The sequence below is a fragment of the Rattus norvegicus genome, chromosome 2, assembly GCF_036323735.1.
Source record: "Rattus norvegicus strain BN/NHsdMcwi chromosome 2, GRCr8, whole genome shotgun sequence".
Classification (NCBI taxonomy): Eukaryota; Metazoa; Chordata; class Mammalia; order Rodentia; family Muridae; genus Rattus; species Rattus norvegicus.
In genome coordinates this window covers 25,023,090-25,046,789 of record NC_086020.1, presented here as the reverse complement: position 1 = coordinate 25,046,789, position 23,700 = coordinate 25,023,090, and the positions used below count along the sequence as shown (strand labels likewise).

General features: G+C 41.6%; 1 protein-coding gene across 2 annotated transcripts in view; it reads left to right on the top strand.

Annotated features, from left to right (window-relative positions):
- The window catches only part of Rasgrf2 (RAS protein-specific guanine nucleotide-releasing factor 2), a 248,075-nt gene that overhangs the window by 49,984 nt on the left and 174,391 nt on the right, over positions 1-23,700 (top strand). For both annotated transcript variants that reach the window (XM_039101563.2, NM_053721.2), the window contains 1 exon segment: positions 20,781-20,887. In XM_039101563.2, the coding sequence (XP_038957491.1) occupies positions 20,781-20,887 (107 nt within the window).

The following is a 23,700-nucleotide window of genomic DNA, read 5'->3' as shown; positions in this document are numbered from 1 at the left end:
CAACTAAAAGTCATCAAAAAAGATAAGGAAGGACACTTCATATTCATCAAAGGAAAAATCAACCAAGATGAACTCTCAATCCTAAATATCTATGCCCCAAATACAAGGGCACCTACATATGTAAAAGAAACCTTACTAAAGCTCAAAACACACATTGCACCTCACACAATAATAGTGGGAGATTTCAACACCCCACTCTCATCAATGGACAGATCATGGAAACAGAAATTAAACAGTGATGTCGACAGACTAAGAGAAGTCATGAGCCAAATGGACTTAACGGATATTTATAGAACATTCTATCCTAAAGCAAAAGGATATACCTTCTTCTCAGCTCCTCATGGTACTTTCTCCAAAATTGACCATATAATTGGTCAAAAAACGGGCCTCAACAGGTACAGAAAGATAGAAATAATCCCATGCGTGCTATCGGACCACCACGGCCTAAAACTGGTCTTCAATAACAATAAGGGAAGAATGCCCACATATACGTGGAAATTGAACAATGCTCTACTCAATGATAACCTGGTCAAGGAAGAAATAAAGAAAGAAATTAAAAACTTTTTAGAATTTAATGAAAATGAAGATACAACATACCCAAACTTATGGGACACAATGAAAGCTGTGCTAAGAGGAAAACTCATAGCGCTGAGTGCCTGCAGAAAGAAACAGGAAAGAGCATATGTCAGCAGCTTGACAGCACACCTAAAAGCTCTAGAACAAAAAGAAGCAAATACACCCAGGAGGAGTAGAAGGCAGGAAATAATCAAACTCAGAGCTGAAATCAACCAAGTAGAAACAAAAAGGACCATAGAAAGAATCAACAGAACCAAAAGTTGGTTCTTTGAGAAAATCAACAAGATAGATAAACCCTTAGCCAGACTAACGAGAGGACACAGAGAGTGTGTCCAAATTAACAAAATCAGAAATGAAAAGGGAGACATAACTACAGATTCGGAGGAAATTCAAAAAATCATCAGATCTTACTATAAAAACCTATATTCAACAAAATTTGAAAATCTTCAGGAAATGGACAATTTCCTAGACAGATACCAGGTATCGAAGTTAAATCAGGAACAGATAAACCAGTTAAACAACCCCATAACTCCTAAGGAAATAGAAGCAGTCATTAAAGGTCTCCCAACCAAAAAGAGCCCAGGTCCAGACGGGTTTAGTGCAGAATTCTATCAAACCTTCATAGAAGACCTCATACCAATATTATCCAAACTATTCCACAAAATTGAAACAGATGGAGCCCTACCGAATTCCTTCTACGAAGCCACAATTACTCTTATACCTAAACCACACAAAGACACAACAAAGAAAGAGAACTTCAGACCAATTTCCCTTATGAATATCGACGCAAAAATACTCAATAAAATTCTGGCAAACCGAATTCAAGAGCACATCAAAACAATCATCCACCATGATCAAGTAGGCTTCATCCCAGGCATGCAGGGATGGTTTAATATACGGAAAACCATCAACGTGATCCATTATATAAACAAACTGAAAGAACAGAACCACATGATCATTTCATTAGATGCTGAGAAAGCATTTGACAAAATTCAACACCCCTTCATGATAAAAGTCCTGGAAAGAATAGGAATTCAAGGCCCATACCTAAACATAGTAAAAGCCATATACAGCAAACCAGTTGCTAACATTAAACTAAATGGAGAGAAACTTGAAGCAATCCCACTAAAATCAGGGACTAGACAAGGCTGCCCACTCTCTCTACTTATTCAATATAGTTCTTGAAGTTCTAGCCAGAGCAATCAGACAACAAAAGGAGATCAAAGGGATACAGATCGGAAAAGAAGAGGTCAAAATATCACTATTTGCAGATGACATGATAGTATATTTAAGTGATCCCAAAAGTTCCACCAGAGAACTACTAAAGCTGATAAACAACTTCAGCAAAGTGGCTGGGTATAAAATTAACTCAAATAAATCAGTTGCCTTCCTCTATACAAAAGAGAAACAAGCCGAGAAAGAAATTAGGGAAACGACACCCTTCATAATAGACCCAAATAATATAAAGTACCTCGGTGTGACTTTAACCAAGCAAGTAAAAGATCTGTACAATAAGAACTTCAAGACACTGAGGAAAGAAATTGAAGAAGACCTCAGAAGATGGAAAGATCTCCCATGCTCATGGATTGGCAGGATTAATATGGTAAAAATGGCCATTTTACCAAAAGCAATCTACAGATTCAATGCAATCCCCATCAAAATACCAATCCAATTCTTCAAAGAGTTAGACAGAACAATTTGCAAATTCATCTGGAATAACAAAAAACCCAGGATAGCTAAAGCTATCCTCAACAATAAAAGGACTTCAGGGGGAATCACTATCCCTGAACTCAAGCAGTATTACAGAGCAATAGTGATAAAAACTGCATGGTATTGGTACAGAGACAGACAGATAGACCAATGGAATAGAATTGAAGACCCAGAAATGAACCCACACACCTATGGTCACTTGATTTTTGACAAAGGAGCCAAAACCATCCAATGGAAAAAAGATAGTATTTTCAGCAAATGGTGCTGGTTCAACTGGAGGGCAACATGTAGAAGAATGCAGATCGATCCATCCTTATCACCCTGTACAAAGCTTAAGTCCAAGTGGATCAAGGACCTCCACATCAAACCAGACACACTCAAACTAATAGAAGAAAAACTAGGGAAGCATCTGGAACACATGGGCACTGGAAAAAATTTCCTGAACAAAACACCAATGGCTTATGCTCTAAGATCAAGAATCGACAAATGGGATCTCATAAAACTGCAAAGCTTCTGTAAGGCAAAGGACACTGTGGTTAGGACAAAACGGCAACCAACAGATTGGGAAAAGATCTTTACCAATCCTACAACAGATAGAGGCTTTATTTCCAAAATATACAAAGAACTCAAGAAGTTAGACCGCAGGGAAACAAATAACCCTATTAAAAAATGGGGTTCAGAGCTAAACAAAGAATTCACAGCTGAGGAATGCCGAATGGCTGAGAAACACCTAAAGAAATGTTCAACATCTTTAGTCATAAGGGAAATGCAAATCAAAACAACCCTGAGATTTCACCTCACACCAGTGCGATTGGCTAAGATCAAAAACTCAGATGACAGCAGATGCTGGCGAGGATGTGGAGAAAGAGGAACACTCCTCCATTGTTGGTGGGATTGCAGACTGGTAAAACCATTCTGGAAATCAGTCTGGAGGTTCCTCAGAAAATTGGACATTGAACTGCCTGATGATCCAGCTATACCTCTCTTGGGCATATACCCAAAAGATGCCTCAACATATAAAAGAGACACATGCTCCACTATGTTCATCGCAGCCTTATTTATAATAGCCAGAAGCTGGAAAGAACCCAGATGCCCTTCAACAGAGGAATGGATACAGAAAATGTGGTACATCTACACAATGGAATATTACTCAGCTATCAAAAACAACGAGTTTATGAAATTCGTAGGCAAATGGTTGGAACTGGAAAATATCATCCTGAGTGAGCTAACCCAATCACAGAAAGACATACATGGTATGCACTCATTGATAAGTGGCTATTAGCCCAAATGCTTGAATTACCCTAGATCCCTAGAACAAACGAAACTCAAGACGGATGATCAAAATGTGAATGCTTCACTCCTTCTTTAAATGAGGAAAAAGAATACCCTTGGCAGGGAAGGGAGAGGCAAAGATTAAAACAGAGACTGAAGGAACACCCATTCAGAGCCTGCCCCACATGTGGCCCATACATATACAGCCACCCAATTAGACAAGATGGATGAAGCAAAGAAGTGCAGACCGACAGGAGCCGGATGTAGATCTCTCCTGAGAGACACAGCCAGAATACAGCAAATACAGAGGCGAATGCCAGCAGCAAACCACTGAACTGAGAATAGGTCCCCTATTGAAGGAATCAGAGAAAGAACTGGAAGAGCTTGAAGGGGCTCGAGACCCCAAAAGTACAACAATGCCAAGCAACCAGAGCTTCCAGGGACTAAGCCACTACCTAAAGTCTATACATGGACTGACCCTGGACTCTGACCCCATAGGTAGCAATGAATATCCTAGTAAGAGCACCAGTGGAAGGGGAAGCCCTGGGTCCTGCTAAGACTGAACCCACAGTGAACTAGTCTATGGGGGGAGGGCGGCAATGGGGGGAGGGTTGGGAGGGGAACACCCATAAGGAAGTGGAGGGGGGAGGGGGATGTTTGCCCGGAAACCGGGAAAGGGAATAACACTCGAAATGTATATAAGAAATACTCAAGTTAATAAAAAAAAAAAGAAAAAAAAAAAAAAGAGAAGTCATGAACCAAATGGACTTAACAGATATTTATAGAACATTCTATCCTAAAGCAAAAGGATATACCTTCTTCTCAGCTCGTCGTGGTACTTTCTCCAAAATTGACCATATAATTGGTCAAAAAACGGGCCTCAACAGGTACAGAGAGATAGAAATAATCCCATGCGTGCTATCAGACCACCACGGCCTAAAGCTGGTCTTCAATAACAATAATGGAAGAACGCCCACATATACGTGGAAGTTGAACAATGCTCTACTCAATGATAACCTGGTCAAGGAAGAAATAAAGAAAGAAATTAAAGACTTTTTAGAATTTAATGAAAATGAAGGTACAACATACCCAAACTTATGGGACACAATGAAAGCTGTGCTAAGAGGAAAACTCATAGCTCTGAGTGCCTGCAGAAAGAAACAGGAAAGAGCATATGTCACCAGCTTGACAGCACACCTAAAAGCTCTAGAACAAAAAGAAGCAAATACACCCAGGAGGAGTAGAAGGCAGGAAATAATCAAACTCAGAGCTGAAATCAACCAAGTAGAAACAAAAAGGACCATAGAAAGAATCAACAGAACCAAAAGTTGGTTCGTTGAGAAAATCAACAAGATAGATAAACCCTTAGCCAGACTAACGAGAGGACACAGAGAGTGTGTCCAAATTAACAAAATCAGAAATGAAAAGGGAGACATAACTACAGATTCAGAGGAAATTCAAAAAATCATCAGATCTTACTATAAAAGCCTATATTCAACAAAACTTGGAAATCTGCAGGAAATGGACAATTTCCTAGACAGATACCAGGTACCGAAGTTAAATCAGGAACAGATAAACCAGTTAAACAACCCCATAACTCCTAAGGAAATAGAAGCAGTCATTAAAAATCTCCCAACCAAAAAGAGCCCAGGGCCAGACGGGTTTAGTGCAGAATTCTATCAGACCTTCATAGAAGACCTCATACCAATATTATCCAAACTATTCCACAAAATTGAAACAGATGGAGCACTACCAAATTCCTTCTATGAAGCCACAATTACTCTTATATCTAAAACACACAAAGACCCAACAAAGAAAGAGAACTTCAGACCAATTTCCCTTATGAATATCGACGCAAAAATACTCAATAAAATTCTGGCAAACCGAATCCAAGAGCACATCAAAACAATCATCCACCATGATCAAGTAGGCTTCATCCCAGGCATGCAGGGATGGTTTAATATACGGAAAACCATCAACGTGATCCATTATATAAACAAACTGAAAGAACAAAACTACATGATCATTTCATTAGATGCTGAGAAAGCATTTGACAAAATTCAACACCCCTTCATGATAAAAGTCCTGGAAAGAATAGGAATTCAAGGCCCATACCTAAACATAGTAAAAGCCATATACAGCAAACCAGTTTTTAACATTAAACTAAATGGAGAGAAACTTGAAGCAATCCCACTAAAATCAGGGACTAGACAAGGCTGCCCACTCTCTCTACTTATTCAATATAGTTCTTGAAGTTCTAGCTAGAGCAATCAGACAACAAAAGGGGGTCAAGGGGATACAGATCGGAAAAGAAGAAGTCAAAATATCACTATTTGCAGATGATATGATAGTATATTTACGTGATCCCAAAAGTTCCACCAGAGAACTACTAAAGCTGATAGACAACTTCAGCAAAGTGGCTGGGTATAAAATTAACTCAAATAAATCAGTAGCCTTCCTCTACACAAAAGAGAAACAAGCCAAGAAAGAAATTAGGGAAACGACACCCTTCATAATAGACCCAAATAATATAAAGTACCTCGGTGTGACTTTAACCAAGCAAGTAAAAGATCTGTACAATAAGAACTTCAAGACTCTGAAGAAAGAAATTAAAGAAAACCTCAGAAGATGGAAAGATCTCCCATGCTCATGGATTGGCAGGATTAATATAGCAAAAATGGCCATTTTACCAAAAGCGATCTACAGATTCAATGCAATCCCTATCAAAATACCAATCCATTTCTTCAAAGAGTTAGACAGAACAATTTGCAAATTCATCTGGAATAACAAAAAACCCAGGATAGCTAAAACTATCCTCAACAATAAACGGACGTCAGGGGGAATCACTCTCCCTGAACTCAAGCAGTATTACAGAGCAATGGTGATAAAAACTGCATGGTATTGGTACAGAGACAGACAGATAGACCAATGGAACAGAATTGAAGACCCAGAAATGAACCCACACACCTATGGGCACTTGATTTTTGACAAAGGAGCCAAAACCATCCAATGGAAAAAAAGATAGCATTTTCAGCAAATGGTGCTGGTTCAACTGGAGGTCAACATGTAGAAGAATGCAGATCAATCCATGCTTATCACCCTGTGCAAAGCTTAAGGCCAAGTGGATCAAGGACCTCCACATCAAACCAGATACACTCAAACTAATAGAAGAAAAACTAGGGGGGGTTGGGGATTTAGCTCAGTGGTAGAGCGCTTGCCTAGGAAGCGCAAGGCCCTGGGTTCGGTCCCCACCTCCAAAAAAAAAAAGAACCAAAAAAAAAAAAAAAAAAAGAAGAAGAAGAAAAACTAGGGCAGCATCTCGAACACATGGGCACTGGAAAAAATTTCCTGAACAAAATACCAATGGCTTATGCTCTAAGATCAAGAATCAACAAATGGGATCTCATAAAACTGCAAAGCTTCTGTAAGGCAAAGGACACTGTGGTTAGGACAAAATGGCTACCAACAGATTGGGAAAAGATCTTTACCAATCCTACAACAGATAGAGGCCTTATATCCAAAATATACAAAGAACTCAAGAAGTTAGACCGCAGGGAGACAAATAACCCTATTAAAAAATGGGGTTCAGAGCTAAACAAAGAATTGACAGTTGAGGAATGCCTAATGGCTGAGAAACATCTAAAGAAATGTTCAACATCTTTAGTCATAAGGGAAACAACCCTGAGATTTCACCTCACACCAGTGAGAATGGCTAAGATCAAAAACTCAGGTGACAGCAAATGCTGGCGAGGATGTGGAGAAAGAGGAACACTCCTCCATTGTTGGTGGGATTGCAGACTGGTACAACCATTCTGGAAATCAGTCTGGAGGTTCCTCAGAAAATTGGACATTGAACTGCCTGAGGATCCAGCTATACCTCTCTTGGGCATATACCCAAAAGATGCCCCAACATATAAAAAAGACATGTGCTCCACTATGTTCATTGCAGCCTTATTTATAATAGCCAGAAGCTGGAAAGAACCCAGATGCCCTTCAACAGAGGAATGGATACAGAAAATGTGGTACATCTACACAATGGAATATTACTCAGCTATCAAAAACAATGACTTTATGAATTTCGTAGGCAAATGGTTGGAACTGGAAAATATCATCCTGAGTGAGGTAACCCAATCACAGAAAAACACACATGGTATGCACTCATTGATAAGTGGCTATTAGCCCAAATGCTTGAATTACCCTAGATGCCTAGAACAAATGAAACTCAAGACAGATGATCAAAATGTGAATGCTTCACTCCTTCTTTAAAAGGGGAACAAAAATACCCTTGGCAGGGAAGAGAGAGGCAAAGATTAAAACAGAGACAGAAGGAACACCCATTCAGAGCCTGCCCCACATGTGGCCCATACATATACAGCCATCCAATTAGACAAGATGGATGAAGCAAAGAAGTGCAGACCGACAGGAGCCGGATGTAGATCTCTCCTGAGAGACACAGCCAGAATACAGCAAATACAGAGGCGAATGCCAGCAGCAAACCACTGAACTGAGAATAGGTCCCCTATTGAAGGAATCAGAGAAAGAACTGGAAGTGCTTGAAGGGGCTCGAGACCCCATATGAACAACAATGTCAAGCAACCAGAGCTTCCAGGGACTAAGCCACTACCTAAAGACTATACATGGACTGACCCTGGACTCTGACCTCATAGGTAGCAATGAATATCCTAGTAAGAGCACCAGTGGAAGGGGAAGCCCTGGGTCCTGCCAAGACTGAATCCCCAGTGAACGTGATTGTTGGGGGGAGGGCGGTAATGGGGGGAGGATGGGGAGGGGAACACCCATAAGGAAGGGGAGGGGGGGGTTAGGAGGATGTTGGCCTGTAAACCGGGAAAGGGAATAACACTCGAAATGTAAATAAGAAATACTCAAGTTAATAAAAGAAAAAAATCATATGTAAAGTTTATCTGTCTGTGGTGGGCAAGAACTAAAATGTGCAAATGCCCCCTTTCACAAACGGGCTTTAAGCTTGTTTAAAATAGGTTATATTTTTAGGAGAATTCTCCAAGCCTTAGAGAGGTTGGGCCTGGTGGTGTCTGGCTTTAGTTCCAGCTGCTGGAAAGGCTGAGGCAGACAAATCTCTTGAGCCCAGGTGATCAAGGCTGGCTTAAGTAACATCAGGCCCTATCCTGAGAGAAAACTGGGAGCACAATTACCAATGTAATCGCTGTTTAAAAGCCTCAGAGTTTCCTCCATTTGTCGCAATCATTGGACATTTTTATTGTAAATGGTAATGGGAATGGTTGTGTCTATAAATCCTAAAGTCCATTTCTAGTTATTTCATTGGTATAGAACCCTGAAGAAAATAAAAGTATTTTATAGTCTGTGCTACAAATAGAGACTCTTTCACAAAGATCATAACACTCTTATTTCAACCAACTTATGACGTTGTTCGACTACAAGTCTTAGTTTGAAAATTTGTAATTTGGTGAAATTGTCTCAACCTACAAATGCACTCTTTCTCTGCCTTTCTCTCCCTCCCTCCTTCCTTCCCTTTCTTCAATTTCCCTACCTCTTTTCCTTTTCCTCCTTTTCCTTTTCTTCCTGTTCTTCCTCTTTTGGCTAGGGATCAAACCCAGGGCCTTACATGTCTTACACATATTTTAAAAATTAATTCTTTCACATTATCTAATTGTTTTATAGCAGTCTTTCTGTAAATTTTGTAATTTAACAAATTAAAATTCTGGTTAGAAATCTTTAGTGTTGTGATGTTTCCCAATGATTTACAACTTAAACCAGGCAGATTATAAAGTATGTTGCCTACCTGTGGGGCTTGAGAGACTATGGCTCAGTGCTTAAGAGCATTCGCTGGTCTTGCAGGGAGCCTGGGTTCAGTTCCCAGCACACACCCAGGTTCTCTTCCCAGCATACACCTGAGTTCTTTTCCCAGCACAAATATTAGGCAATTTACAACCACCTATAACTCGAATGCCAGGGCATCCAATGTCATTTTCTGGTCTCTATATATACCTACACACTAGTAGAACACATACATGCACCCAGGCGCTTACCCATATATGTACCTTGGCACACGTGCATATGCATTAAAAAAGAACAGACAGTACTTCTTTATTTAGACTTGGATTTTCTTTATTTCTGTTTGGGAAGGCATTATATAGTAAAAACTGAAGTATTAAAAATGAAAGACAGAACTATGGTCTAGCCATTATTTTTTTATATATTATTTTTGCATTTCAATACACCCACTATTATAAACCTTGAGAATACAAATCTAAATTATGTTTTGGCCACTGAAGAATTTTGGTAATAAGGGTTCATAGAGGTGTCAGGTTTTGTTTTTCAAGGTCAGGGATCCATTTCTAACAACCTGTGCTTAGAAATGGAGAGAGAGCTAGGGCAGTTAGATAGCTCAGTGGATAAGGGTGCTTGCCACTAACCCCAATGATCTGAGTTTGATTCCTGGGGTCACATGATGGAAGAAGAGAACAAACTCCTGAAAGTTGTCCTCTGGCTTCTATATGCATATAGGGGTATGTGTAGCACCCCTCAATAAAGAAATGTATCAGAAATAAGAAGATAGTCTACTTCTCAAGTCACTCAGTTTTCAGAAAGGCCTTTCAAATCTCCAGCTTTAAGTCACACAGCTAGAGACCAGGCCTGGAGCCTGTTCCATAATCCAATTTATCTTGCCCATTTTTCTTGGCATCATGATAGTACTTAGTTGACACAGTACCTCACACATGTTTTCAGCAACACTTGCTTAGTTGTCCCTCTGCTCAGTGGTACTGACTACTGCAGGTGTTAACAGTATATGTTCTTATTGTACTTGGTCCCACCAAGCAACTGAGAATGTTGTTGGAAAATAAAAAATGAAACCAAAAGTTGAAATAATAACATCAAGAAGTGAATGTATTTGGTGATCTTGGTGATCTCCCTCATTAGACCAGTGAGACTAGAGATCCTGGAGCAACACAGAAGAATTCAGGCTCCTATGGGCTTCAAACTAAAGACAGTTCAGTTGTTATAATGTTGGAGAAAAGTGACAATGGTGACTAAATTTACAGTCTGTTCCATCAGTGGCTCTGAGGTTGACCAGATGTCTCTTTCTAAAGAAATCAATGAGGATGTTGGGGATGGGTGAAAGCCACCACAGAGATCAACTGTTATTTATCTTCAACTACATTTGTCTCTATCTGGAGTAGTAGAAGAGAAAGACAGGCACTTTTATTGAATTTAACAAACATGGAAGTCCAAGATGATGACCTAAGCCACTGAACTTGGCATTTTTCTTTCTACACATTTCAGTAGGCTAAGAGCCCATTCTTCCTCAGTCAAGGAGAGTTTCTCTGTGCCAATATTTATATGATAGTAAATTGAGTGAAATGTGAATTTTTCTTCACTCAATGCATACTTTCATAGACCAAGCTCACTTTTGGTCTTTCTGAAAGAAATGAATAATAAAGATAAAGAGAAACCCTTAGCATCACAGAGATCTTTCCTAAGCAGTCTTACACAAGACTGTAGAAGAGTGTTTTTATTTATTTATTTATTTATTTATTTATTTATTTATTTAATGTATGTAAGTTCACTGTAGCTCTCTTCAGACACACCAGAAGAGGGAATCAGATCCCATTACAGAAGGTCATGAGCCACCATGTGGTTGCTGGGAATTGAGCTCAGGACCTTTGAAAGAGCAGTCAGTGATCTTAACCACTGAGCCATCTCTCTAGCCCTCTGTAGAATAATTTTAATTCCACAACATGGCTACTCTAGCAAGGGATCACATCTAAAGATCTAGATCTGTGTGATCCTAATAGAATATAGACATGCCTTAGTACACACCTTTAAGTCCACTTGCTGGAATATAGACATGACTTTATATACATGTTTTATTCCAAACAATGATATCTAATTGAGGGGCAGGCAGAATGATGAATCACAGAAAGATTTGGAATAATCCAGAATTAGGATACGCCCAACTCTCATGGGAACAGTCAGGACAAAGAGGCTACTTAAGACCAGCACAGGGAGAGACTCCAGTGCCTAAGAGGGCCAAGGGCTTCACCATGTTTCAGAGCATGGCTATGGTACTGTTATGACAAACACTTGGAAATTGCCTTTGTTGAAACTGGCTCCTCGTTTGGGTTCACAACATAACTAAAAGTGCGATACACAGCAACCCTCCTTGCCTTCATCATTATCTATTTCTTGGGGTCAGACCCCCACTCAGTTCTGCACATGGGTACGCTAATATCGAATGAGGACCCTTGAGGACGCCTAACCTATCTCACCCCCTCCAGAGTGGAAGACACAAAGATAAGAGCTATAGAAGGAGCTCAACTGTTAACGTTTCAATGTCCTATTCCCAACCCTCCTGAAAATGCTATCATTGTTCTAAACCTGAAATCATCATGGATTCCAGGAGCAAGAGAGCCTAGCAGAAGGACCACTGTCTCAGTCACTATTCTATTGCTGTGAAAGGTTACCATGATTAAGGCAACTCATAAAGGGTCAGAGTGCTCTTATTTTGATGTAAGACCTCATCTCTGTTTTCATTTCCTCCTCCTTGTAACTACTTGTAAAATAAAATGAAATCTGTCTTTTAGTATTTGCTATGCTGATGAAGCTGAGCGATTTCCCCTTTACCTACATTGACTCTGATGACTTTAACCTTCGGATATCTCAAAATATAACCCAGCTGGCAGCTACGTTCAAATGTGTTTCTGGCTCCCCTACAGTCTCAGGAGCTTAGTCCATTATCTTCATGGCAGGGAGTATGAAGGCAGGCAGATAGAGTGCTGAAGTAGCTGAGAGCTACTTCTTGACCTAGGGGCAGAGAGGGGTTGAATTTGGTGTGGGTGTTTGAAACTTCAAAGCCCACTCCCAGTGACGTGCTCCTCCAAACAAGGTCACACCTACTTTAGCTAAGATCACATCTCTTAATCCTTCTAATCACTTCAGATAATTCTACTTCCCAGTGACTAATCATTCAAATGTATGAGCCATTCTTATTTGAACCACCATAACCAACCTTGATTACGTCACTCCTAAGGGGGAGCAATTGCTTCATGGAAACAGGCGTTTCCTTGCTGATGAGGACTTTTCCAGGGGCCACGTCATAGAATGCAACCAAGATAATGGCCAAGCAGATTTGACCAAGGCTTTTTAAGATTTGTTCTTATTCTTGCTCCCTGGCCTAATTCTTCTGTTTAAACCCTTAATTCATATCAGTATCATGAAGATAGACAAAAACACTTAACTATCATCTTTGCCGAATGGCCATTTAATCCATTTAATCAAAATCCTTCCTGGTCTTCTCACCCTTACATTCATTGAAGACAGTGGTCAGACCTGAAATGTTGGAATCCCTGTGTTTAGCCTCTGCCTAAGACTTCAGTTACTTTGTAATGGGTCAGTAGGCCCACATATGTTCAGATAAGCCAGGCCCAAGGGAGTCGTGCAGGCAACCATTTCTTTTTCCTCTAGGCTGTGACCTAGAGGCCCAGCAGCCTGACAGAATAGGTGAGGGCCACAGTGCTGTATGTTCCTTTCAGATCTTGATTACCCTTCCCTGGAGGGGCCAGTGGCTTCGGAGAAGACTGGCATTACCTGTATGTTATCTAAACTTTGGCTTAGATAGACTGAGAAGTGGAAGTACCATGTGTAGTACCTGAAAACTCACATTATCATCCAGATATAAATTTGTAATGAGGACCTACATTTCAACACCTCTGGTGGATGTCTGAAGCCATGGCTGCAGTGAACTCCAAAGAGTGTGCTTTCTCCAGTGCAGAGGTAACTATAATGCTTGCACAGTAGGCCCAGGGTGAGACTGATCACAGACCTTAGCAAACTCAGCAAATTATTTTTTTTCCTTGTCAACACTTTCACTAGCTTCTCTTTGGCATTTCAAGTCGCCGTCCTTTCTACTTCTGTACTTTGCTGAATTAATTAATAATAAGTCACCAAGCACTCTGGAGACACAACAGTCTATCTGACAATCCAAGGGCTCCTGAGTAACCAGTAGGTAGGCGGGTTGTATATGGGGGTCTGAGCCTGGACCATGACTCACATCCTGGTGGGAGGCTGGACCATGCACGATGACCTCGCAGAGCTCAGAATGGCAAGCATTTTACCACAGGTGAATCACTTCTTTATGGATTTTTTTCATTTAGTGTTTTCAGACTATTGTGGGTATCTGGAACCTCAGAGACAAAGCTGTGGACCAGGGGACAATGGTATGACAATGTGCATAAAGAAGCTTGAGTTTTAAAGAAGCCTCCCTTACATCTTAAAGAAATCTTACAATTTATTTTTCATCTTAACTTGAACATCATTATTTACCTGAGAACCATTTATTTCCTATGGATAAACAATATCATGTAGGTGTGTGTATAGTTTTTAGAAAGGATTAAATAGCTAGAGTGGTGACGTATTTTTAATCCCAGCACTCATGATGCAGGGGCAGGATGATCTCATGAGTTTGAGGCCAGCCTGGCCAACATAGAACAATAGTTCTCAACCTTCCTAATGCTGTTTGATAGCTTACAGTATCTTTTCCCTTAAAGTCATGGTTGGTTAAAATTCTGTGACTATATAGTAATGCAACTGATCACTGTAGACGGCTGTCTAAACCAAGGGTATTAGTTATGCTTTGTATTTCTTCACTGACTATGGGATTTGCGTGTGTGTGTGTGTGTGTGTGTGTGTGTGTGTGTGTGTGTGTGTGTGTTGAGGTAGTAGGTGTGGGTGTGCGTGCATGCACACACCACAGTTGTAGATTCAGAGAAGAAGTGGTCTAGGTTGGCAAGGATGAGGCACATCAGTGGACAGCTCTACAGGCCCATGAGAGAAGAAGGTTCCCAGAACTATTGGCACCTAGAGGAGGGAGTGAATCTTTTGGATCAGAGGCATCAAGGATAAATTCTATGAGGAGAGCTGACATTTCAGTTATATGTGTCAAGAAAGTTCAGTAAGAAGAAAGAAAATTCCATGACTTGTACATGTTCGATTTCAGGATGTGAACGAGACCATAGAGCTATTAGTTTGTCCTTTTCCTGTAATCAGGATTTTGAAGTGTCTCTTTGAAATTGCTGGAGAGGAATATTGCTCACAGCGTACTACCGGGGGGTCTGCTGCTAATGTTGACACCCATGGTGTACCAGGTCTGAGATGTAGCTCTTAGAGAGGCCTGATGACACACAGAAAATGAACATCCTTCCTTCCTTTCTTTCCTCCTTCCTTCCTTCCTTCTTTCCTTCCTTCCTTCTTTTCTAGCAGTGCTGGGGATTGAATTATTTAGCAAATCAAGCATTCTACCACTACATTATATCACTAGCCCTTAGATCTCCCTCCTCTTCCTCTCCCTGTCCATACATCCATCCACCCACCCATCTATCTATCTATCTATCTATCTATCTATCTATCTATCTATCTATCTATCTATCTATCTATCTATCTATCCATCCATCCATCTATCTATCCATCCATCCATCTATCCATCCATCTATCTGGCCTGTGTAGCTCAGGCTGGCCTTGAACTCATTACACAGCCCATGTTGGCCTCAAATTCAAGATCTTCCTACCTCAGCCTTTGAGCACTGTGACTATAGACTCAGACCATCTGCACGTAGGCACATGCAGAGGCAGTGTTTGATCTAAGCTAACTTTGGGAAGTGGAAGCTGCACTTCCCTGCTCTTCACATCATTTCTGTGCCTGTACCATGCTTTAACCTTTGTACATACTCCGCTAATGGGATTGCCTGGCTGTCTTTAAAGGTGCTGTTTAATTGGGCTCCCCAGCAGCAACAGTCGAGGAGGCACCATACAATCCTTAGCTAGACCAGGTCAGGGCACTGAGTGCTTCTCCTCGCTTGGGCATTGACTTTAGACAGAGCCAAATAATCACCAACCCTTAGAAGATTGTTCTTCGAGCCACTAACTTGTTCTTTAACTGCCTATCCATTCCCTTTCTCTTAAAAATATATTAGATCTAAGGTTAAATCCAATGCTGCTCCTGCTCGGAGGCCTTTCATCAGATTTCTCCCCTGAGTTTATGGCATTCCATCCTCTGCCTGTGACAGAGTTCAAGATCCAGGCACAGCTGTTCTTTGCAGGATGCAGGACTGTCCATGGGGAAGTGTAATGGGTTTTTTCCCCAGGATGATCCAGAGTCCTCAGTCCTCAATGGCATGCACAGAGAACCTGAGGAGTAATTGAGTCAATATTTTGTTTTTCTGTTTGGTAAAATTAGACTCAAGTCCATCTCCAATACTGGAGGTTAATAAGATCTTTGAACTGATGGTTTTAGTTTAAAAAAAAAAGATGGCTGTCAATTGGATGAGATGTGCCATGGTGGGAGGTGGATGACAGAGCTGGTTTTGTCTCTCTTCTAGAGCAGCTTTGCTGGGCCCCAAGGTAGGGTCCTGGCTATGTCCAGCACACTTTCTGACTGTTCTAATATCACACAGTGTTCTACAGTCATATTTTCCTCCCAGACAGTCTGTGCTGGTAATTAGTATCATGGCCTCAGAGGGCCCAGTGTGAAGGAAAAGCTGCCCCATTACAGGCTGAAACTGAAAGCACACGGACAGGCACCTGCTGTGCCTCAGTCCCTGGTGGTTCTGTCTTATGCTTCTCTACCCGCTACTGTGGCTTTCCTAAGTGGAGCCCACCATGGCTTCCTTTGGGTATAGCCAGGTGTTAAAGCATTGTCTTTAGGGATGGCCCCTTGGGTTCCACAGCAGTGGATGCCCATGCAGAAGCAGGAAATGCTTCTAAATCTCACAGTGAACCTGGATCCTGTGATCATCCTTTGGGGTCCTTGGCATCATGCAGGATTTGGACCTCTTTGTGCAACAGGTGCTGGTATGTCTGGTCTGATCTAGCTGGTTCCCAGGCAAGCTCAGTTAGCACACTAAGATGTGGCCAATTTCTAGGAGAAAGTGCTCACCAGCCTTTTCGAAAGCGCTCACCAGCCTTTTCCTTTTCTTTTGTTGGGAGTGCGCTCTCCAAATGAGTGTTTTTCTTTCAACATCCTGACTTGCAGCTCCCAGGCTTTGAGAGTCTAAACTGGCCAGACATCAACTTGGAAAGAAAACACCAGAACTTGTGTTAGTCACCTGCTGGGAGCCCCCTCACAAGTCTGAAGCCAGGAGAATGGTCTGCTCTCATTCCGAAGGAGATGTAGGATGGACCTCAGCACACATAGTTTCCTGGGGAAAAAATCTCAAATTGCCTAAAATCTGGTGGCTTCCCATGTCCCCTCTCTATGACCTTAAGTGGGTAAGGGTCAAACAAAGTTTTGATTGTCTCCCTTCTGGGTTGGACAGGTTGTTCTGTGCCGCACCTGGTCATATTGGTCTGGTTTCTGCTTGCTGTTCTGAGGCAGCAGCTGAACCTAAGTTAAAGACATCACATCATAGCATTCAAGAATATTGGGAAGTCATTATTGCATAATTCCCACGTTCCATTATGGACAACATCTGTTGCTTGGAGCTTTAGTGGCACCATGGAAAGGGCTTTGGAAGCATGTAACCTCTCAGGTGAGTTAGCATTGGAGGTCTCTGCCCCTCCAAGCTCGTTTATCTATTTGGTTAAGCAGCCTTTCTCTCTCCCTCCCGGCCTTTCTCCCTTTCTTCCACCATCTGTCCCTTTCATCCTTCTGTCTCATCCCTTCTTTCTTTTGCTTAAACTGATGTCCTATCTCCTGGTCATTGAAGGAGATACAATATTTTCTTCTTAAGTTTTCCTGATGGTCTTATAAGGGCTTCAAACTTGTGTCTGCACAATGAGGGCATTCTTTCTGAATATTTATTTTCAATTTTAGTTCTCTCTCTCTCTCTCTCTCTCTCTCTCTCTCCTCCCTCCATCCCTCTGTCCTCTCTCTGTGTGTATGTGTATAATTGCCTATGGAGATCAAGATTCTTCTGGAACTGTAGTTTTGGACAGTTGTGAGCATTCATGGAAACCAAACTGAGGAGGAGTAGGCGGTCTTAACCACTAAAACTTTTCTCTAGCTTCTCCCTCACAGTGGTTGTTTGTCTTTTGCCAAACATTGGCAAAGGCAATGCTCCGTGTTCTAGCTTGGGTTTCTACATATACCCATATTAGAGTGTCTGATGTATAGTTTGGAATTCATGACCCCAAGTATGTCCCGTTACTCTCTCAATACCTCAACTGTGCAGGCAAATATCGTAGAAACGAGTAGCCAGGAGAACAGCGATAAAGGGGAGGGAAAAGGATGGGTTCGAAAGACAGGAAACACTCACAGCAGCTGCCACAATCAGCAGCATTGCCAGCGGGGTCGGTACAATCAGGAATCCAGGTCAGGAGGAAGCTCTGCAGCTAAGAGAATAGTTTGAAAGGCTACGTTTGCCTGAGGGCTTGAAGACCAGTTTTAAGGGCAGGTTGGGTTAGCTTTTTATCCTTCAAAGGATCCCTAACAGCATCAGCTCCATCTGTGGCTGTCAGTAAATGACAGATCAAAAAGCAAACCAGCTTATTGGAGCTCGAAAACCTTGGGGAAAGATGTTATGATTGGATGAGAGTAACTAGAAATTGGTAAATCCAAATCTCCGAATCTGTGTGTCTCCCTCCTTTGTTTTTGCTGCAATTTTGCTCATTAAAAAGAAAAAAACAAACAAACAGAAATAGAAATCCTACCCGAAATTGGCTGTTTTACAATTCAATTGCTTTGAGTTTATTTACAAGCCTGTAAGACCATCAGCACTAACCCCAGACCATTTTCATCCAAAAGAAAACACTGTAATAGTAAGTAGGCAATATGGTGCATTTGTCAAAATCCAACACCTACAGCACAAAGAGCTCCCCTAATGTGAACTAGGCCGATAAGAACAACACGCAATGCTATGCACATCCCCACATGGACAAGATGGGAAGCTCTTCTGCCTTCTGATAACGTTTTCAGTCAACTCTAAGCTGCTGGAGAAAGAAAGCCCACTAGTCAAGTAAACAAGCAAACAGTAAAATCTCTCTGCACCCTGGCAGTTCCCCTCCCCTGCCCTGCCCCTCATCCTCTGCAGACAGTTGTTTGCTCTCCCTCTCACGTGGTTCCTTTTTAGAAGCATGGATGTAATCTTTGTTTGCTAGTTTTGTTTTGTTTTGGGTAGTTAACCTTAGGAAAGTATAGAATGTTCATACACTAGAAATCATGATCATAACGTTCTTGTCTGCCTCTTCTACAAACGTCAGTGAAGTATAAAATGGCATAAAAATTAAAATGGTGTAGACAATCACAAAAACATCGATGGTTAAAAAGTGTACCGCAATACCTTCTGCTGTGCAAAACCAAAGTATTACATCTAGAAACTTCACCACCGGCAGAATAGCCAGGACTTGAAACTCTGTGGGACAGATCCTTGGGCAGTGTTTGAAGAATGGACTGAGATCAGAATCAGGCTCCAGGCTGGAACATCCCATCCCCGAGGGTGGGATGCCTTGGTGCGGTATTGTTGCTAATCTGCGGTAGCTGAGACTGCAGAGTGACAGGGAGGAACTCTGGCTGAGGAGCTCACTGCCTACGCCAGCAGCATTGGCAGCATTAACACAGGAAGGAAAATCTGCCCTGATCACTGGGTTCTGGGTTAGGATTTTATTTTTAATTAAAAACAAAAGGAAAACTTTTTTTTTTAAAAAATAGGCATTGATCATGTTCTTCTCCTCTCCCAACTCCTCCCAGGACTCTCTACCTCTCTACCTACCCAACTTCATGTTCTCTGTTTCAACAAACAAACAAAACCCTAAGACGGAAATCAAAAAAGCCAATAAGACAAAACATGACCAAAACAAAACAAAACAAAAAACACCCCATGGAGTTTGTTCATGTTGGCCAGCTACCTTGGGCACAAGGCCTGCCCTGGCAAGTGCTTGACATACACAGTGACTCCTTATTAGAGAAAATGGATTGTCTCAGGAGTATCAGATGCAAAAGGTATTCTGGCTACGGGTGAGACTTTGGCTTCCCTCTTTCTTCTCAGTGCTGGGGCACCTTAACCTGTACAGCTTCCATTCATACTCCCATAGTCATCAACTCTGTTGTATCTAGAAGACACAATTGTCAAGGTTATTGGTTGCTCTCCACAACCTGATGGTAAGGCCCTGTTGATGAAGAAATGTCTTAGTCAGGGTTTCTATGGCTGCAGTGAAACACTGTGACCAAAAAGTAAGTTGGAGAGGAAAGGGACTGGAGTGACAAGCAGGTTAAAGATAGCCTGGCATGGGTGCTGGGAAGGGAATCAGACCTTCTTGCAAGAGCAATGAGAGATCTGAACCCCTGTGTTGGTTCTCTAGACCTCCAGAATGTAGCCCTTTGAGGCTGACTTCTTAGTGCTATGCGGTACTTTTGAGAAGCATTCAAGTTGCTGACTTTATCAAGAATTGTTCCTTTTTAACTGATGAGTAGTGTTCCCTTGGGAAGGTGCACCAGAATTTGTCTATTTACTCACTCATGAGAGGATATTTGCACTGTTTCCAGCTTGGGGTGATTATAAATAAAGTTCAAATGGAACAAATAATTTTAATCCTGATAAAACCATTTATTTCTTCCTTCCTTCCTTCCTTTCTTTCTTTCTTTCTTTCTTTCTTTCTTTTTGTTCTTCAATCCAACAAGAAATTAGATTACACTAATCAGAAAGAGATTCTGATTGTGTCTTACCACCAGGATAGCAATTCTATTTCTTGCCCATGATAAATATATTTGTCTGTGACATGGGGTATAAGCTGATGCTGCTTGCTATGGCTGCAGAAGAGGCAAAAGCAGCAGTTAGATGCAGTTATAATCATAGCATTTTCCAGAATGGAGTCTGGATATAGCACAGGTTAGGTAATAGAATCAGCTGGCTCAATGGAGTAGATTTCTGGTCCGTACTGCTTTAACACACACTCTGCAACAAAAACTTCTGGAACCGTCTTCATGTTAGTTTTAACTTTTTATTCTTCATTGGCAAACTGGTGCAATGTTCTTTTTGTTCTTAAATAAAAATATGCAGTGCAGTAGGGCTGTGGGCTGTGTGCTACTGAGGGGGTGTTAAAACGCTTGTTGTCACAGCCAGGGTGCAAAGACATTTCTGGCTGGACCAGGCATGCCATTACATTTTGAAATATGACTTACATCATGCTGGTAGATTTTGCAAGTTTATACCTCTCGTAGGCAAATACTGGGTTATTATGTTTCTGCTTTTGAAAAGTAAAAGCTATAACCCTTTTGTGCTTCTTTTTCTTTGCAGTATTACTTCACTGTCCTTTTTGGTCACGAAGGTCAGAAACCACTGGAGCTGCGCTGTGAGGAGGAGCAAGCAGGGAAAGAGTGGATGGAGGCCATTCACCAAGCCAGGTATGGGTCAGGTCCAGCTTTGGATGGGGCTCATCATGGCTGCCACTTCTGGAGGATCTAGTCACTGTGGTCTGACCTTGGTACTTCCTAGTATCATGTGTGAAGTGGCTGTTTGTACTTAACTATGGCTCTGTTACAGTTGAAGGCAAAGTACCAGACATAAACAATAACAGTTGCTGGCAGTAGACATGGATTTCTTCCTACATACTAAGCACTAAGTGCTTTTCAATTAGGAAATGTATTAAATGTGTGACCACCTCTCCCAGAAGTTTGCTACAGAGAGTTTATGCTTCCTGTTCTGCACATAGGGAAGGAGAGGCATGGAAGGTTAGTTCACATGCATAAGGTCACACAGCGAGGAGTGACAGAGCTGGTTATGTACCCAGTGGCTCCCCCCTTTGTAACTCCTGGCCCTCACCCCTACCTGTGCAGTTACATTGTTGAAAATGGTAGTTAACAAACCATTTTCTTATTTTCTTCTAAGTAATACCAGGACTGTAAACACCCCTCCATGTCTATTAGATAGGAGTGAGAAATCTGATGGTGGAGAGGGTGAGGCAGGCACACTTTTGTTCACTTGATTCAAGCCCAGTTCCTTTGTCTGTGTGTGCTTGCTGCTTTTGTACGTCTTCTCCCCAGCTGGGGATGCTGTCTAGTTACAGTTTCTACTGCTTCGTTTAAAAACTCTGACCAAAATGACCCAAGGAGGAAAGGGTTATTTATTTTATCTTATAGCTCAAATCTGTCATCAAGGAAATTCAGGGAAGGAACTCGAGGGAGGAACCTGGTGGCAGGAACCTGGTGGCAGGAACCTGGTGGCTGGAGCTGATGCAGAGACCATGGGGGACATTGCTTACCAGCTTGCCTACCATGGCTTGTTCAGCCTGCTCTCTTATCACTCTAAAGACCACTAATACTGAAGTGATACTACCTACAGTGACTTGGACCCTCCAACATTGCCCATCAATCAAGAAAACGTACTACACATTTGCCTATGGGTCAAACTTTTCCTCAGTAGAGCTCCCCTCTTCCCAGATGACTCTAGCTTGTGACAAGTTCACAGAAAACTGTTCTACACAGGTGTTTTCATTTCACCTTCATGCTTAGGTCCTCATCTCATCGTTCTGATATTTCAAAGCAAAACTCAGTCATGGAGCATCTTCTACTAGTGCATCCGACAAGCCTCCCCCTTTCCCACATATCTGTTGCCTCTCTCCCACTTCCCCTAAGCACTGGGATCGGTCGGTCATTCCTCAATATTCGTACTCGAAACTCTGCCACACCTCATTGTGTATGCACTGCATACAGATACTTAGCAACTCAAGTTATTTTCTGTGTGGTTTCTGCTACCCGAGCAGGTACTTATGTGGACCTTGAGCCACAAGAGGACGATGGGGGCTGCATTCATTGTTAAATGAAATGCATTAGCTAATTTTTTTAACAGGTGATCAGGAACCTCCAGGTTGGTTTAATAGAAACAAAACAAAGAATCAGTCCTCAATAATTTCTTGCTTCCCTTTCTTTCTGGAAACTTCCTGGCCTCCCTACTTTATAAGGACCACTTTGCGAAGCTAAGTGCTTTGCACACTTACCTTTTATATTATTTGCAGTAACTTAGTCAGGTACCATCAGCCCAACTTGACAAATGAGAAAACAGGAAGTCAAACTGATTGGGTGAGATCTAACACTAGGTCGTTAAGCTGCAGCACCACATGGGTCTCTCAGACTTCACAACCTTTAATCAGGGATCCAAATTGTTCTTCTCTTCCTTATCTTCTTTCTTTGCTTAGTTCTCCCCCCCCCCTTCAAAGATGAAAATAGAGTAATGTTAGGGTTGAAAGGAAAAGGTAATTACAAAATACTTCAGTTCTTTTCATTTCTCATCTTCTAAGCAGTTCTCTGAGATGCAGATGGTAACAAATGCTAGTCCTCAGGGACAGGTCTATAATGTGTGTGGGGGCAGTCACACTGCTCATTGTTCTGTGATAGGGGTACACTGCTCATTGCTCTGTGATATAGGGGGAGGTACACTGCTCATTGCTCTGTGATATAGGGGGTACACTGCTCATTGCTCTGTGATATAGGGGGTACACTGCTCATTGCTCTGTGATATATGGGGGTACACTGCTCATTGCTCTGTGATATAGGGGGGTACACTGCCCATTGCTGCAGTGCTTGCTGTCTGAGTTCCATAGTTGGGCTAATGCAGAATGACTTGCTAGAGAAAGAAGGTCAGGTCTTCAAAGGTGAAAGATTCATCAAGCTGGCAAGGTAGAGCCCTGGGGCCGTTTGCACTCAGAGTCTTGGTGGCTACGTCTATTCCTTTCTACCTGAGCATTAAAGTGAAGTATGTAACTTGAAACATGTGTATTTGACCTTATTTTCCATTCCAGAAGAACAGGGACCACTGAATACCACAAATGGCTTTACCAAGCGAAGATTCTGGCAAATGTAGTGCAGTGGGAATTTCTTTAAAGAGGGATGGATTTCAGAAGAGGAAGTTTTGTTTGTTTTGTAACACTGTGGTAAGATTTTGTTATAGGTGTGGGTGTGGTCAGTAACTGGTTGTGATTGAGATGTGATGAAATCTAAGGCATGTATGATTCTATCCGGAGGCAGACTTGAGAAACCACTTAAATATTTTACATGGCAGAATGGAAATATCTCTTTCTCTTTGAGATTTCAAGATCTTCTTAGTAGCTGATCTCTTTTCCCCTTGATGCTTTGATCCTTCGGTTACTCTTACTTTGCTTTGATTTCATCCCAGAGACTAAGATCTTTGATGCCTCTTTTGAATCTGACTGCTTTTTACT